This window comes from Papio anubis, chromosome 1 (genome assembly GCF_008728515.1).
Source record: "Papio anubis isolate 15944 chromosome 1, Panubis1.0, whole genome shotgun sequence".
Taxonomy (NCBI): Eukaryota; Metazoa; Chordata; class Mammalia; order Primates; family Cercopithecidae; genus Papio; species Papio anubis.
Genome location: NC_044976.1, coordinates 110,989,060 through 111,006,895, shown reverse-complemented (window position 1 = coordinate 111,006,895; position 17,836 = coordinate 110,989,060). Strand labels below are relative to the sequence as shown.

General features: G+C 39.1%; 1 protein-coding gene and 1 non-coding gene across 2 annotated transcripts in view; both read right to left on the bottom strand.

The window, feature by feature from the left end:
• CAPZA1 (capping actin protein of muscle Z-line subunit alpha 1) overlaps window positions 1-17,836 on the bottom strand; it is a 49,409-nt gene that overhangs the window by 6,305 nt on the left and 25,268 nt on the right. The window contains exons 2-7 of the mRNA XM_003892402.4: window positions 17,345-17,408; window positions 15,148-15,199; window positions 11,111-11,174; window positions 9,803-10,009; window positions 5,082-5,161; window positions 4,398-4,476 (exon numbers count right to left, since the gene is read on the bottom strand). Coding sequence (XP_003892451.1) covers window positions 4,398-4,476; window positions 5,082-5,161; window positions 9,803-10,009; window positions 11,111-11,174; window positions 15,148-15,199; window positions 17,345-17,408 — 546 coding nt within the window. The remainder of the gene's footprint in view (window positions 1-4,397; window positions 4,477-5,081; window positions 5,162-9,802; window positions 10,010-11,110; window positions 11,175-15,147; window positions 15,200-17,344; window positions 17,409-17,836) is intronic.
• Window positions 12,087-12,185, bottom strand: LOC116272473. The gene has a single exon (XR_004181154.1). It is a non-coding gene; the product is annotated as a small nucleolar RNA U13 (small nucleolar RNA).

Genomic DNA, 17,836 nt, shown 5'->3' with positions numbered 1-17,836 from the left:
AGCACAGTGGCCTATCTCGGCTCACTGCAACCTCTGCCTCCTGGGTTAAAGCAATTCTCCTGCCTCAGCCTCCTGCATAGCTGGGTCTACAGGCGCATGCCACCATGGCCAGCTAATTTTCGTAGTTTTAATACAGATGGGGTTTCACCGTGTTGGCCAGGATGGTCTCGATCTCTTGACCTCATGATCCCCATGCCTTTGCTTCCCAAAGTGCTGGGATTACAGGCGTGAGCCACTGTGCCTGGCAAATATCTTCTTTAATGAGGACAAACAGCTGGCTCTATCCAGATGGGCAAGAGAAGCTAGACTTTCCATACCCTCTCTAAACCCTGAAATTTTACCTTTTGGCTTTCTAAGAGGTTAAAGAAGAAAAGACAATATAAGAATCCACTGAGAACAGGCATGGTGGCTCACATATTTAATCCCAGCACTTTGGGAGGCAAGGAGGGCAGATCACTTGAGGTCAGGAGTTCGAGACCAGCCTGACCAACATGGTGAAATCCCTTCTCTACTAAAAATACAAAAAAAAATTAGGCGGGCATGGTGGCGGGTGCCTGTAATCCCAGCTACTTGGGAGGCTGAGGCAGGAGAATCACTTGAACCCAGGAGGCAGAGGCTGCAGTGAGCTGAGACTGCGCCACTGCACTCCAGCCTGGGCAACAGAGCTAGACTGGAATCCACTGGAGACAAGATGAAAATCCACTGGAAAAGAAGGGTGATAATAAGAACCACTAATACTTACATGTAAAATCAGAATAGCAAAGATGTGGGCAAAAAGACTGGGCTCAATGATGATGACATATAAAGGTTAAAATCCCAATAGATAAGAATATTAAAATATAAGTAGGTCACAATCAAGTATCAGTTTTGTTTTTTTTCATTAAAAAACTAGAGGTTCAGGGACTGAAAAGAACATTCAGAAGGGGAATGAGCCAGGTGCAGTGGCTCACAAATGTAATCCCAGCACTTTGGGAGGCCAAGGTGGGCAGATCACGAGGTCAGGAGATCAAGATCATCCTGGCTAACACAGTGAAACCTGGACTCTACTAAAAATACAAAAAATTAGCCCGGCGTGATGGCATGCGCCTGTACTCCCCACTACTTGGGTGACTGAGGCAGGAGAATTGCTTGAACCCAGGGGGTGGAGGTTGCAATGAGCCAAGATCGCGCCACTGCACTCCAGCCTGGCGACAGAGCAAGACTCCATCTCAAACAAAACAAAACGAAAACAAAAAGGGGGCAGGGTGGGGGATGAGTACAAACAGGATGGGAGATATTTAAAAAAAAAAAAACCAGAGATCTGGCCATAGAAGAAACAAGAACTTCTATTTCTCAGAACTTGTCTAAAGAGAGGAGGTATGCAGAGCATATTCTTTTTGTTCAACAATAAAGACTATACAATTAGTCTGAACTTCTGTTATATTTCTTAATTAGGACATGGAAAGGAATATAGGGTAAGGTCAATAAGCCTCACTGCTATGATCTCAATGAAAAATTCTAGGGCTGGGCGTGGTGGCTCACACCTGTAATCCCAGCACTTTGGGAAGCCAAGACAGGCAGATCACGAGGTAAGGAGTTCAAGACCAGCCTGGCTAACACAGTGAAACCCCGTCTCTACTAAAAATACAAAAAATTAGCCAGGTGTGGTGGCGGGCACCTGTGGTACCAGCTACTCAGGAGGCTGAGGCAGGAGAATGGCGTGAACCCGGGAGGCGGAGCTTGCAGTGAGCCGAGATCCCACCACTGCACTCTTGCTTGGGCGACAGAGCGAGACTCCGTCTTTAAAAAAAAAAAAAAGGAAAAAAGAAAAATTCTAAAAAATATTAATTTCATTACCTAATACACTAATGATATTATAATTTTTAGAAATTAGCCCAGCCTGGGCAATATAGTGAGACCCCGACTCTACAAAAAATAAAAACAGTTGGCCAGGTACAGTGGCGTGTGCTTGTAGCACCAGGTACTTGGGAGGATGAGGTGGGAGGATCATTCAGTTGAGGAATTTGAGGTTGCAGTGAGCTAGGAAAGCACCACTGCACTCCAGCCTAGGTGATACAGCGAGACACACCGTTTCAAGAAAGAAATTAAGCTCAAAACTTACGTGTTCTAAGACCTTTTCTAGGTCTCATCTGCTAACATGAAAATGGTTCAATTAACTAATACATATTTCAACATGACTGTCATCAACATAAATCCTCAGAAATTATTGCCTTCTCAGAACGATGCTTTTGCCTATAGACTAGCCTGAAAGGCTAAATATCTTCATGACTTTTCCAAGTAATTCTCACTCCAAAATTTAAAAGATATGTAAATGAAATAAGCCTTCCCCGAAAGTGTGATCAATTTGTGCTTAAAAAGGTTTAAATGTGGGTCTGTACACTGGGCTGTATTTTGAATCTTACCATAAATTATCACCCTTTGTGATGTGTGCTCTTATTTTATAGGTTTGCACTGGCAAAGTTAAAATACAAATGGCTGTTTCCATCTAGAAACAAAGTAAAATTTATTTACACAAAATTTACAGTAAGCTTCTACAATGCTGATACCATGGTTCCAGGAAGTTAATGCTGATGCCACAGTTACAAGAGGTCTAGAGCGTTAGGCTACTAAGATACTTGGTTAACAGAAACAGAACAGTATGCTGCCTTAGGCTGCACCTTCCCAGAAGCAGACCCCAAGACAAAGATTAGAGGAAAAGTAGTTTATTTGGGAGCAAATCTCACAAAGCTATAGTAGGGGACAGAAGAAGTGAGACACAGAAGGGAAGGAAGCCTTACAGGTACATTTATGAGCAGGTTACAGCTGTGGGTACTGGGCTCTGGAAGACTTAATAGAACATGCTTCAGAGTTGTCCTACTTGAGGAAGCTGTCATATTTATCTACCAACTCTTACACATCACTGAGGGCTGCTCCCAGAGCTGTGAACTCAACACCAGCCTGTCTCACCTGAGTTGGGCAAGCTCCTATGGCCAGGAGCTACTTGTTGCAGGAAGCTATAGGTATATATAAAAAGAGGAGATTTATTTTTACAGAATTTATTACCTATGCACTTGATTAAATTAGAGCATTAAAAAAGACAACTCTTGGCTGGGCACAGTGGCTCACCTGAGGTCAGGAGTTCAAGACCAGCCTGGCCAACATAGTGAACTCTCGCCTCTACTAAAAATACAAAAATTAGCTGGGCATGGTGGTGCGTGCCTGTAATCCCAGCTACTTGGGAGGCTGAGGCAGAAGAATTGCTTAAACCCAGGAGGTAGAGGTTGCAGTGAGCCAAGATCGTACACTGCACTCTAGGCTGGGTGACAGAGCGAGACTCCTCCTCCTCCTCAAAAAAAAAAAAAAAAAAAAAAAAGACAACTCTTGGTAATTGTTGTTGAAGCACAGCTTAACACAATATAATACAGGTACAATTAGGTACTGATCTTCTCAGTCACCTGTACCTATTCTGACCTTAGAGTTAGTGAAGCTTAAATATTAAATCACCCTAAATTTAGAAAGTCAAACCTCTGCTAGGATATTAAACTTCAATCCAGATAGGCATCAAATGAGTTAACAGCTATCTTATTCAGCTGCCTGTCTACCCTGACATCAGCATTAGAAATCTACTTCTGGGCAAGATGCAGTGGCTCATGCCTGTAATCCCAGAAATTTGGGAGGCCGAGGCGGGTGGATCACCTGAGGTCAGGAGATTGAGACCAGCCTGACCAACATGAAGAAACCCCGCCTGCACTAAAAATAGAGAATTAGCCGGGCGTGGTGGCACATGCCTGTAATCCCAGCTACTTGGGAGGCCGAGGCAGGAGAATCACTTGAACCCAGGAGCCAGAGGTTGCAAAGAGCCGAGATCACGCCATTGCACCTCTAGCCTGGGCAATAAGAGCAAAACTCCGTCTCAAAAATCAATCAATCAATCAATCAATCAATCTACTTCTGCTAGGCTATTTATATTCCAAAACACCTGCCATTCTCTCTAGTTATAATTTTTAGAAATTAACCCAGCCTGGGCTGAGAAGTGGAGGTTGCAGTTAGCTGAGATCATGTCACTGTACTCCAGTCTGGGTGATGGAGTGAGACTATCCCAAAAAATAATAATAATTATTATTATTAATTTTAATTCTTTCCTAAAACTGCTGTTTGATAATTCCTAGATATATCTTATGTTACCTTTAAAGGAAAAATAACAATAACCATGTTGCCATATACTCTACATACTATCCTTTATCAACTCAGAATAGCTCTCTCTGTTTACTACCCCAAGAAGGAGGCTTCTATTTCTATTCACTACCATCAGTCTCCCTTTGCATCTACATATACTTGGTCCTTATTTAATACCAGAGCAACTTGCACATGTTTTAAAGATGTGAAGTTTTAAGTCTATAAACATGTTGGAATCTCACCTGAATCTTAAGCACTCCGACCACCTGGGCTGTAGGTGGTGTGATGGTGAACTTCCACTCTGATCTCCAACGACCATTCCTATTAAAACACACACACACAACATTGCAGAATTAGCAATAAGCACAAGAAAGAAGTGATTTGCCACTGAGGTACAGAAGTTGGGAAAGAGGGGTGCAAAAAAAGAAAAAAAAAAAAAGAGAAACTATCATTTCCAGTTTGGCAAACCCAAAGCTCTGTCTACTCAAATAAAAGTCTGAATCTAAGTGGCCTGACCATAAGCCTTTTCTAAGTTATTTTGACTTTCATTTTTCCTTTTTTCCCTCGAAATGGAAAACCATGCCTATTCTGCTCATGGGAGGCTCTTCCAAAATCAGATGAATAGGCTGCTGAGTTATGCAATTAACTCAAGTAGCATTAACCCTAAGCCAAGTAAAACTCAGATTTTCAACAGGGCACTTTACTAATCACTTGTTCTCACTCAAAGTAAGAGTAACTTTTAAAGGAAAATATAATTATAAAACCCAGAACTGTAAGGAATCTTAATCTCTCATTTACAGATAGAAAACTGAAGTCTGTAAGTTAAATAATTATTCCAAGCTAGTTGGATTAAAAACCAAGTATCAACTGCTGGTTTCTTTCGGATATAAATTAGATACAAATAGAAGAGAATATCTATTTCTTACCAGAAGTTTTTAGGCTGAAACTGGTGGCTTTCAATACATGCAATAATAGTCTGTTGCCCATCGATAGTTTTAGCATAAACCTATTATTGGGAAAACAAAAATAGTTAAATAGACTCCAAACACATTTAATTTAAACAACACGCATTGTACAAAAGTGGCGTGTTAAATCCTTGGGGGAGACAAAGAATCAGATAAAATGAGCTTACAACACAATAGTGCACATGGGATATGAAAACAAAGCAGAACATGTTAGGTTCTACCAGAGACAGTGATACAACGAAAACAGAGGGAAATACTGCTCTTGGTTTGGGGTACAAGGCGGGTGCCATTTAGGCTGGGTCATACAAGACAGATGAGATTCTGATAAGTGGAGACTGAAAATAAAGGCGAGACAGGAAACTAAGGACTTGTTCAGTGAAAGGCTGATAGTTCTGTCATGTTTGGAGGGTGTGTGTGAAGTGAACTAATGAAAGACAAAACAGGATGGTGGATTTAGGTCATGTAATAGTAGATGTAAAGTAAGAAGTTTAAGACTTTATTCTATAGGCAATAGAGAGACAGCAAAACATGACTAGAACTAATATTGTGGGAGAATAATCAATACTGGTATTCAAGATAAAATGAAGAAAAGCTGAAGCTTGGTTAGGAGGCCACAGGATTAATCTAGGCAACAAGCCAGGGTTGTATTAAAGGGAATGGAAAGGAAGAGCTGCATACAGAATGCAGAAGAACAATCAAAGTCTAGCAGAATATTGCAAATGACAGGCAAAGGAAAGAAGGAACTAAAGGGTGACTAAAAAGATGGTGGTGTCATTAACAAACTGGGAACTACAGATGGAGATATCTAGTTAGTAGTTAGAAACACTAACTCTTCCTTAGTGTGGGAGAGGTGAATGGAAATGCAATCACCAAGGGAAAGTAAGAAAAAAAAAAGTGCTTTATAGTCCACAAAATATGTTTCTACATGTATTTTCTTTTTCCTCCAATAAATCTGATGAAATATATTGTTATCATCTACAGATGAGAAGTTGAAGTTCACAAAGCTTCTTGCCTAAGGTGACTCAGAAAGTGGTAAAGCTAGAATCCAAAGGTAGAATCCCCACTGTTTTTGTGACACCGAAGTCTATGTTACTTTACCTGCATTAAATGAACTATGAACTTTGGGGAATGCCTACATTTACAAAGGTAGGGGAAAAAAAGAACTTAGTACAAACAGAGTAAGAATAATTAGGGGGCTGGGTGCAATGGCTCACACCTGTAATCCCAGCACTCTGAGAGGCCGTGGCAGGGGGATCACCTGAGGTCAGGAGTTCAAGACCAGCCTGGCCAACACGGTGGAACCCCGTCTCTACTAAAAATACAAAAATTAGCCAGGTGTGGTGGTGGGTGCCTGTAATCCCAGCTACTCGGGAGGCTGAGGCAGGAAAATTGCATGAACCTGAGAGGCGGAGGTTGCAGTGAGCTGAGATCATGCCACTGTACTCCAGCCTGGGCAAAAAGAGCAAAACTCCAGCCTAAGTAAAAGATAATTTCTAGAAGTAGCTGATTGGCTTCAGTGTGAAATGCCATTCGGAAGTCATAGACAAGGAAAAGGACATTGGACTAGGTAACTCACGAAGCATTAGTAAACTCAGAGCAGTTTCTGTACAATGGGGACTAAAGTAAAAAATCAAAGGGTTCAGAAGTAGAGAGAGGAAATGGCATTAGCAGGGGAAGAATGTGTACTGATTTGGTGGTGATGCAGGGAGAGACGAGAGAAGGGAAAAAGTGGAGAAGAGGGAGAAAGGGCAAAGTGGAAAGGGCAGACAAAGAAGGAGAAATAGGCCGGGCATGGTGGCTCATGCCTTGTAGTACACACACACACACACACACACACACACACACACACACAAATTAGCTAGGTATGGTGGCATGCACCTGTGGTCCTAGCTACTTGGGAGGCTGAGGCGAACGGATCATGAGGTCAGGAGTTCAAGATCAGTCTGGCCAATATAGTGAAACCCCGTCTCTACTAAAAATATAAAAATTAGCCAGGTGTAGTGGCAGGCGCCTGTAATTCCAGCTACTCGGGAGGCTGAGGCAGGAGAATCGCTTGAGCCCAGGAAAGGGAGGTTGCAGGGAGCCTAGACCACACCATTGCACTCCAGCTTGGGAGACAGAGTTAGATTGTCTCAAAAAAAAAAAAAAAAAAGGATTTTCTGTCAGTTTCGATCCTTACAAAACATGGGAGATTAGATGCCTGTCAGAGGACAACGAAAAATGTTTGCAACACACTATGTAGAAAATGTGATAGGGAATAATGAGAGGAAATTACGGACTACTAAGCAGGTGAGCTGAAGACATAGTCACAGGACACTTATATACAGCAGACACCATCAGAACAATTCCATGACTTTCTGTAGCTCATATGATAGCTAAGGACACAGTAGGGTTATTTGGTGCTGGAGCTCTCCAAATTAAGAATGGGTAGTGACAAACTTTGAATGGGTAACAGACAATAAATTCAAAGTATATTTAGGATTAAACAGTCAATTTCTAAATGGGAGTCTATCATGTCTCCCCTTTGCAATACTGGCTTCCCAACAGGAATTCTATACTTGTTCAGTCCACTATAATGGGTATTCTCATTTAAAAAAAAAAAAAAAAAAAAAATCAAACATAATGACACCTAGCCTAACATTTATCTAACATTTATGTAGAGCTTACTTTGTGCCAGGCACTGTTCCAGGCATATATTACATATATTACTAATTCATTAAATCTTCACAACAACTCTATGAGGTAAAAACAATTATTTCCATTTTACAGTCAAATAATTGAAGCACAGAGATGTTAAGTAATTTACCTAAGGTCATACAACTAATTAACTGGCAGGGCCAGGATTCAAACTAGTTAGTTAGGCTTCAAAGTAAGTGCTCCTAACTGTATTCTAGACTGCCATGTAATTCATCATTGCATATTTAAAATATTCTAGTGAAAATTGCTAAAAGAGATTTTCCCACAACAAAAAAATGATAAATATGTGTACTAATAATCCATGTTATTAGTTCAATACAGCCATTCCACAATGTATACATATTGAAAACATCATGTTGTACATACCATATTTTTGTCAATTTAAAAATAAAAAATATTCGAATCAATATTTTTCTTAATATGCCATAATTTTATAAAGGAAAAATCATGATAAAGTCAAATTTATCTATTTTTACAGTCAAGAGGTAGTAAAAGAAAATCAGGCCAGGCGCAGCAGTTCACGCCTGTAACCCCAGCACTTTGGGAGGCCAAGGCAGCCAGATCACCTGATATCAGGAGTTCGAGACCAGCCTGGCCAACACGGTGAAGCCCCGTCTCTAGTGTCTGTACTAAAAATATAAAAATTAGCCGGGTGTGTTGGTGGGCACTTGTAATCCCAGCTACTCAGGAGGCTGAAGCAGAAGAATTGCTTGAACCCAGGAGATGGAGGTTACAGTGAGCCGACAAGGTGCCCCTGCATTCTAGCCTGGGTGACAGAGTGAGACTTTGTCTCAAAAAACAAAACAACAACAAAAAAAAGAAAATCATTCCTGATTTTTAAAAAATCGTTTGGTTTTTTTGTTTTTTGTTTTTTTGAGACAGTCTCACTCTGTTGCCCAGGCTGGAGTGTAGTGGGGTGGTCTCAGCTCACTGCAACCTCCACCTCCCTTGTTCAAGTGATTCTTGTGCCTCAGCATCCTGAGTAGCTGAGACTACAGGTGTGCACCACCACATCCAATTACTTTTTGTATGTTTTAAGTAGAGACAAAGTTTCACCATGTTGGCCAGGCTGGTCTCAAACTCCTGGCCTCAAGTGATCTGCCCACCTTGGCCTCCCAAAGTGCTGGGATTACAGGCATGAGCCACAGTACCCAGCCAATTGTTTAGTTCTAATAGTTTTGATTACCTAATATAAATATCTAAACTATGTAGAAGTAGCTTTGTGTAAAAATGCCTATATCAAAAAGTCATAAATATGAGCAATAGCTCTCTAAACAATCTTAGTATACCATTTTTTCTCTGTGTCCAAACCAAAGACCTTTTAGATCTGGGTAAAAAAACAAACAAGAAAAAAATTAATTTAAAAGGTTAATTTAAAAAAAGAACGGAAAAAAAAAAAACAAAGACCTTTTCCTGATGGGTGTAAGGCATTTCTCATAAGTCAAATGTGAAAACAGAATACACCGATATCTAAATTTTTTGTGCATTGGGATTTTTTTTTTTGAGACAGAGTCTCGCTCTGTCACCCAGGCTGGAGTGCAGTGGCCGGATCTCAGCTCACTGCAAGCTCCGCCTCCCGGGTTCACGCCATTCTCCTGCCTCAGCCTCCCGAGTAGCTGGGACTACAGGCGCCCGCCACCTCGCCCGGCTAGATTTTTTCTATTTTTTAGTAGAGACGGGGTTTCATCATGTTAGCCAGGATGGTCTCGATCTCCTGACCTCGTGATCTGCCTGTCTCGGCCTTCCAAAGTGCTGGGATTACAGGCTTGAGCCACCGCGCCCGGCGCATTGGGATTTTAAAAAGAACTTTTCCATATAAAAATTTCCATTTATTTATACCCCTTTCCAAAATGATTTAGGGAATAAAATGCAGAGGAGAAGAGAGCATGATTAAGAAGAAAGAAGGGATGTTTGGTAGGCCAAAGTCTCCAAAGGATAAGGTAAATATAAGAAAACACTCTTTGATAATGAAGCAGATACTTAACAGTACAGAAGCCGTTGGAATAATGGTCTTTCACATAGGCTCTTAAAGCACTGTCACAGGATTCTCTCCAAGACTTCAGACCTCCATCTACTTCTTCTGGCTGAGGGTCACTTGCTTCTTTCCGTAAGTGGTCAAATTTAAAGGAAATTTTGTTTCTTGGATCTAAAAATCTGCTATTACCCAGGTCACCGTGCTCTGTAATTAAGACCTTCCAAAGAATGATTAAACGTATGAGTAACTTTGTAAAAAAGACAATTCTTACTGCCTTTTGTGAAACACATCAATAAAAATTCTGAGGCAGTTAACTTTTCATTTCGTCAGATTTCTCTTTCATAATTTTTCAACCAAGTCCCATATTATTAAGAATATTATATTTATGAATAAGTCAACTTTAAACTACAAAATATCCCCCATATTAATAATATACTTCATTTCTTGGTTTCTAATATATTATCTATATAGTTATTTTATACATAGCTGTGATAACTTTTATGTACACTTTTGTATTTTTTTCACAGATTTTTTCCAGAGTCATTATGAAACTTTAGGGCCATTACACTTAGCATTTATAATAGGTAATACATTCACATGGTTCAAAAATGAAAAAATACATAAAGTAAACTGTTTTCTCACCCCATTTTCCAACCACCAAAATCCTAAAGTAATAAATAAGTAGTCTAAATTTCAGGAGTGCCTCTGTTTTTCCATTAAATATGTCTGCTGTTACTTTTTTTTTTTTTTTTTGAGACGGAGTCTTGCTCTGCCGCCCAGGCTGGAGTGCAGTGGCCGGATCTCAGCTCACTGCAAGCTCCGCCTCCTGGGTTCACGCCATTCTCCTGCCTCAGCCTCCCGAGTAGCTGGGACTACAGGCGCCCGCCACCGCGCCCGGCTAGTTTTTTGTATTTTTTAGTAGAGACAGGGTTTCACCGTATTCGCCAGGATGGTCTCGATCTTCTGACCTCGTGATCCGCCCGTCTCGGCCTCCCAAAGTGCTGGGATTACAGGCTTGAGCCACCGCGCCCGGCCCTGCTGTTACTCTTATCAAGGAGAATTAAAGACAGCTGGAAAACCTGTTCGACTTAAATACTTCCATTTTCACTGTTCTTGTTAGAGGCTGCTCTCCTTTCTTGTCAAAGAAACTGCTAGTGTTATCAGAAAGAGGAAAAATATCATAACATGTAGAGTACGTACAAAAACTAAAAAAACTAAGACAAATTTACTCAGCACCTGGTTCAGACATCTGCTTTGGTTTCTATTAATAGGATTTCTACTATCTCCCAGGCATAGCCTTCTAAAAGGCAATTATTACCTGATCTTCATATCCTTCTATCTTCACAGGCGTGAACTGATCCATGTTATACTGGGCAAATGCACTGTTTTTTTAAAAAGTTTTTTTTTTTTTTTTTAAAAAAAAAAAGGAGGGAGAGAGAAAAGAATTATGTGTAAATAAACACAAAGGTGGTTCACAGAATAGTTAAAGGAAATGTGAAAACAGTACCCGGTACTTTTCCCCTTTCTCCCCAGACATCCAGTGTTAACATAATGCCTTCCAGCTTTCTGAAGGGACTCCTCTTCACGGAGATCTTGGAAGCTCCTTAAACTCTGAAATTACCTTTTCCTCTTTGCTCCTAAGCTCCAAAAGACCCTCTACTTAGACAATTCCAAAGTTGGTTTGTTTTGAGATAGTCTCACTATGTTGCCAGGCTGGCCTCAAACACCCGGGCTCAAGAGATTTTCCCATCTGTTTCCTGAGTAGCTGGGACTACAGGTGCGCACCACCACACTCAGCTAATTCCAAAGTTTGAAGCAATCTGATTATTGTGAACTGCCAACAATTTTAATTGTTTGGGCAGAAGCTTTCATTAATTCAAAAGAATTTTCCATTGATACACTATTTTGGAAATGATTTTTTTTTTCTCGGCTCTCAAAGTCACGAGAAACTATAATTAAATGTCAGAAGGCATCTGACATGCGAAGAAGGTGAAGTGAGAGTTGAGCATGAGTCAAGTATAAAAGCAGAGCCTCAGGCACAGAGTAGTTATTTTTAAAAGAGGAATGCATAAATAATCAAAGTACATGCCTAATATTACTGTTTATTTGTCCAAAGCTTGATTTTTGAAATTCTGCATTTTTAATGGCTAATACATTTTACAAAGCTAAAGCAAAAAACAAGATAAAAGAAAGATGGAAATAAGAGTTACACTTATATTCTTGAAAAGTATCTGTCTTCTCACAGCATTCCCAATTTTAACCTATTAAAACAGACAGCTAGTATTTTTTTCCCATGTCAGACAGGTAATGTGCCAACATAACAAGGTTTGAGGGAGCCACATCTCACATGCATGTGAAAACTCAACCATCACACTTACGAACTACAAAAGGATGGAGACCACTAGTTTCAAGCAGAGTGTTAAACTTTCCCTAGGCTTTTCAAGATAAAGCAAAATAACAAAATGTCAACTTCTTCAAATATTTAAAGCTTTTTTTTTTTTCAGATGCCGGGCTGGAGTGCAACGGCGTGATCTTGGTTCATTGCAACCTCCACTTCCCGGGTTCAAGCGATTCTCCTGCCTCAGCTGGATCATCTACTCAGCTAATCCTGAGTAGCTGGGATTACAGGCATGTGCCATCACGCCTGGCTAATTTCTGTATATTTAGTAGAGACAGGGTTTCTCCATGTTAGTCAGGCTGGTCTTGAACTCCCAACCTCAGGTGATCCGCCTGCCTCAGCCTCCCAAAGTGCTGGGATTACAGGAGTGAGCCACCGTGCCCAGCCTCTAAAGCTAATTTTCAATCTTATTTTGTTAAAAGTTATTACTGTCTATTTTGTTTATTTATTTATTTATTTTTTGGGCAGGGGATGGAGTTTCACTGTTGCCCAGGCTAGAGTGCTGTGGTGCAATCTTGGCTCACTGCAACCACCACCTTTCAGATTCAAGTGATTCTCCTGCCTCAGCCTCAAAAGTTATTACTGTGTTTTACTTCTTAAAGCACTACATCCCCATGTAGCAAAATTAATCCCAAACATATTGGTTCTTCAGAAAGGATATAAATTATTCATAAAAAGTAGAATAAATATTAGTTTAAAAAAAAAAACGAGTAGGAAGTAAATATTTTATTCTAGTATACGTCCTAAGACTATGGATTACAAACACTAACACGAAAATGTCCTTACCTTTAATTCCATCTCAAGTAAACAGGATCTCCATTTTATCAGCTGCCTAAGCCAAAAACTTGGGGTGATCTTTGATTCTTCTCTTTCTCTCACACTTCACATCCAGTCCATCAGTAAATCTTGTAGGCCCTACTTAAGTACATATTCAGAATCTGACTCCTTCCCACCACCCCCACTGCTACCACTCTAGTCCAACCACTAGCATCTATCCCTGAACTATTCTAATAGTCTTGCAATTACTCATCTTACCTCAGCTTTTGCCCCTCTACACAGGAGCTAGTGATTATTCTAAAATATAAGTCTCATTATGTTATTCTCTGCTCAAAACAATCTCACTATCTCTGTCAGAATGAAATTCACTTTTTAACGTAACTTACAACACTCTACTCATTCCAGAAGCTCTGGAATTATCTGGGGATGGTTCTGGTGGCCAGAAACAGGAGCAAATCCAGGAAAGATGGCAAATCTTAGCTACTTCAAGACCTTCATTTTATAAAGACTGAAGGCAATAATTGTGATAATGATTATGAAAACATTAATTGAGCAGTTACTATGAGGACTATGGCCAAGGGACTGAAATGCTTTAATACAGAAATAAGACTGAATTTTTCTTCTCTATGGAAAATCAAATATTTGGGTCTTCTCTATGGAAAATCAAATATTTAAAATTCTCTTAACAAGAGGGTTCCCTAAGAACCTATAGTCTATAAGAACCAGAATATTTATAAATACAAAGCTTTAGTGTCAGTGCAATTAAAGCAAATGAAGTATCTGAACTACATACCAACTTCTCTTAATCTTAACCAAAAGGCGGAGAAGCTACATACCAGCTTCTCTTTGGTTCTAATTGGAAATAGGATAACAGGCTTTAGTTTGCAATCACACTCGGGTGATATTCAACATCCACCCCTTTCAGCTTATCAAGTGATGTACAGAGCAGATTTATTGTGGGTAGCTCTCAAGGATAAAACTGGGACCAGTATGGCAGGCAAACTGAAGAACTTGCCTTGTGAGATTGTGAATTCCTTATTACTAGAAGCATTCAGATTAGATAACTGTCTATTGACAGATGTTGATTAAATTCTTTCAGTGAAAGAAAGCAGAGAGGAGTTAAACTAGCAAATGATGAATGTCCTTTTGTATGGCAGATTCTATGAATCTAAGAGAAACCATCATTAGAGTATATCTGATGTGAGCCTAGCTTCCTTAAATCAATGTATAATTAGGGTATCATTCATGATGACAATTACAGTAAAGCTATGCAAATTCTGTTTGCAGAATCTAGCCCCAAAATGAGTTCCAAAAAAGCAGTATGGACAGGGCAGATTGTTTCCCAGGCAGCAGCTCTTACAACAGTTTTCTATGGCTAAAATCTAAACCAATTATATATCATACCCAATGACTTTATGATAATTATTTGTTGCTCTGCATCAACATGTCCTTGTTCTGTCTCCCCATCCCTACCCCACCTAGCCATTATCCAACTCTTTACAAAGGAACTCTGAGCCAGTTGGGTAGACAGCAACTGAAACAGAACTTTGTGTTGAAGAGTAGAGTAGTGATAAAGCCAGACAACAGGGAGCGTTGAAAGCTACAGCAAGTTTAGATTTTATTATAGAAGGTATCAAAAAAAAAAAAAAAAAAAAAGAGGCACCATTGTAGTAGTTTTGAAGGCAAGGACACAATGGAAATATTTTAGAAAGATTAATTAGCTTCAGAGTGATAAGGAGTCAATGATTAGGTAACCTAATCATGCTTTTATCCTATGGTTAATTCTCACTATTAAGGCACTTTATTAATATTTGCTATTCTTAAACATTATCATTCCTCACTGGCAGATCATTCCTATGTATAGCTAGCTGTTTAAAAAAACTCAACATGAACTAGAACAACTGTAAAGGAAAACCTAACAGCTAACATTAAACTCTGCTTTAATGGGGCAAATGTGGGCAGAAATAAAAACTAGTTCATATATTATAATAAGCTTTGAGGAAGTAAATAACAATTGGGGGAACATGTTTTTTCCAATTAAAAAAAACAACGAAAATTGCTAAACCCAACTGCTTTACTTTGAAGTATTTTAAACTTTGTTTTCAGGGTGCTAGTTCACTGTCAACATAGTTTATCCAATGTTAGAATAACATTCTAAGTGGATTTGGAAAGATACTTACTGTGCTGCCCCTTCCCTGAGGAGATTGTCATTATTAAGTAGTAGCCGAACATCTGAGGAAGAAAAATGTTACAATGTTCAGTGGAGGATAAATTTGAGAAATTTTAGCAGATTTCTAGATGCAATTTTTAAAATTCAGGCTTTGTAAGATTAGTCTTCAGGTGTACTATATGAGTAGAAATTCTAAACATGCAAATATAAAGATGCTAATGTTCACAGATTTGTGTACAATTATGTGTGCTATATAGTCTCAAGGAACTTCATAGCAAATGAGTAACATGGTTTATAGAAAGCCACAGGTAAAGAGTGCTAATTCTGTATTTAAATGAATCCTTTAATATGAGCATAGATTAAGAATTGCAGGCTCTTCTACAATATCATATCAAGAAAGCTAGGCACAATTCAGCCAGTGACAGTGAAATTCTTAAAACACATTTTTCATTGGAGAATCTAATGTGAGGTCTACAACCTTTTTAAAAAGCTGTGTGTCAGAAGTCTAGTCACTTTTTTTTTTGGAGACGAAGTCTCGCTCTTGTCGCCCAGGCTGGAGTGCAATGGCGCAATCTCAGCTCACTCCAACCTCCACCTCCCCGGTTCAAGAGATTCTCCCGCCTCAGCCTCCTGAGTAGCTGGGATTACAGGCGCCTGCCACCACGCTCAGCTAACTTTTGTATTTTTAGTAGAGACGGGACTTCATCATGTTGGTCAGGTTGGTCTTGAACTCCTGACCTAAGGCGATCTGCCCACCTCAGCCTCCCAAAGTGCTGGGATTCCAGGTGTCAGCCACCACACCTGGCCTGTTAGTCAAGAATTTATCTGAGCTAAAGTTCAAGAAGAATTTTCTACTGAAAATTGAAAATTTCGGCTGGGCGCGGTGGCTCACGCCTGTAATCCTAGCACTTTGGGAAGCTGAGGCGGGCGGATCACGAGGTCAAGAGATTGAGACCATTCTGGCCAACATGGTGAAACCCCATCTCTTCTAAAAATACAAAAAAATTAGTGGAGTGTGGGGGCGAGCACCTGTAGTTCCAGCTACTTGGGAGGCAGGGGTTCCAGTGAGCCGAGATCACGCCACTGCACTCCAGACTGGCGACAGAGCAAGACTCTGTCAAAATAATAATAATAATAAAAAGAAAAAGAAAATTTCAACAGGAAAATTTATTTAAAATGTTACTAAGAATTTAGTCAATGTAAAAGACTAGAAAAAGGCTGCATTTGTTTCCTTTGCTGTTGGTGCTCAAAAGCCACAAACGGTTTTATAAAAAATATCTTGATTTACTTGTTATATCTTATACTCCTTGAAGCAAATGTTTATGTTTCTCCCAGTTACTTTTCCCAATTTTAGCAATCAAGATTATTATTGACTGTTCTACCATCTGGACCTGGTACAGAGGAATATCATACAGTTACTCTCGAGTAGCTAACTTTCTAATATAAAATTAGAATCTCAAAATAAATGTTTGCTAAACTGAACCAAGATGTACAACAATTATTATTTTACTTAAGGAATCTTTAAGATGAACTTAATAACTTAAAATGGGATTATGGTTATTTCATCATGAAGTTTAAGATGCTCCATCACATTTTCCATCTTGTAAAATGTATTAAGACAGCAGATAGTATGGAAAGTTGTAAATGTATTTAACTGTGGTTCCCCAACCTGCTGCGATTCAGAATCACCTGGTAAAGAACTTGATGAAATACAGATTAACCAGTTCCACCTCAGATCTAATGAATGCGAATCTTGAGGGGAAGATAAAGCTGAATCTGCATATTTAACAAGCTCCCCAGATACAGTCAGTTCGGCCCCACTGTTCCAAAAAAGTGTTCCATAACATGTGACTTCCTAAGGCAAAGCACTAAAGAAAATTAAGCTATGATCTATAAGGAAAAAATAGAACTATGAAAATAATTTAATATTTTCTACATTTATTGATACTAATCTGCCTTAAAATCTTTTCTCACATAAGACAGGCATCCTAATTTATGGGTTAGGAGCTTTATTTTGACTCAGACCTGGGTTTGAATTCTTGCTTTGACATTTACTAACTGGAGGACCTTGGACAAGTCATTTTAATTTCTTCGAATCTTGATTTACTTAGCTATAGCTACAACAAGTCATAAGAATTAAAACAGATAGCAAGTACTCAATAAATAATAGTAATTAAGGAGGGATTAAAATACTAATCTTTACTCACCATTGAATACTTCATTAAATTCCCCTGGGGGTGCATGAGTGATGAATTTAGCAGCTATGCGTACCTAAAGAGAAACAAAATTTACACTTAGAATTATGAAGAGTAACATATAAAAGGAGAAACAATTAACAAATTACAAAATTTTCATCACATCCCTTGAAAAAAATGTCCTGTTTAAACATTTACTGTTTAGCAGCCTTCAAATTTTCTTTTCATAAAGCACCCCAAAGCTGTTACTATCAATATAGGTACATTCTGATTTGGGAATATATGTGTTTTGATAAATCTGAATTTGTCTTTCAAAAACAGGATAATAGTTTTTGACCAAATACCTTACATTCACAAAAAGAGAAAGCTATGATCTAGATTATGAACATTTAAGCAAAACTAAATAAAATATTAGCAAATTATAGCATATCAATACCAATTCTCCCAATACAAGGATAGTTCAATATAATAAGTTACTGTAACTTACAAATTAAAAGACCAAAA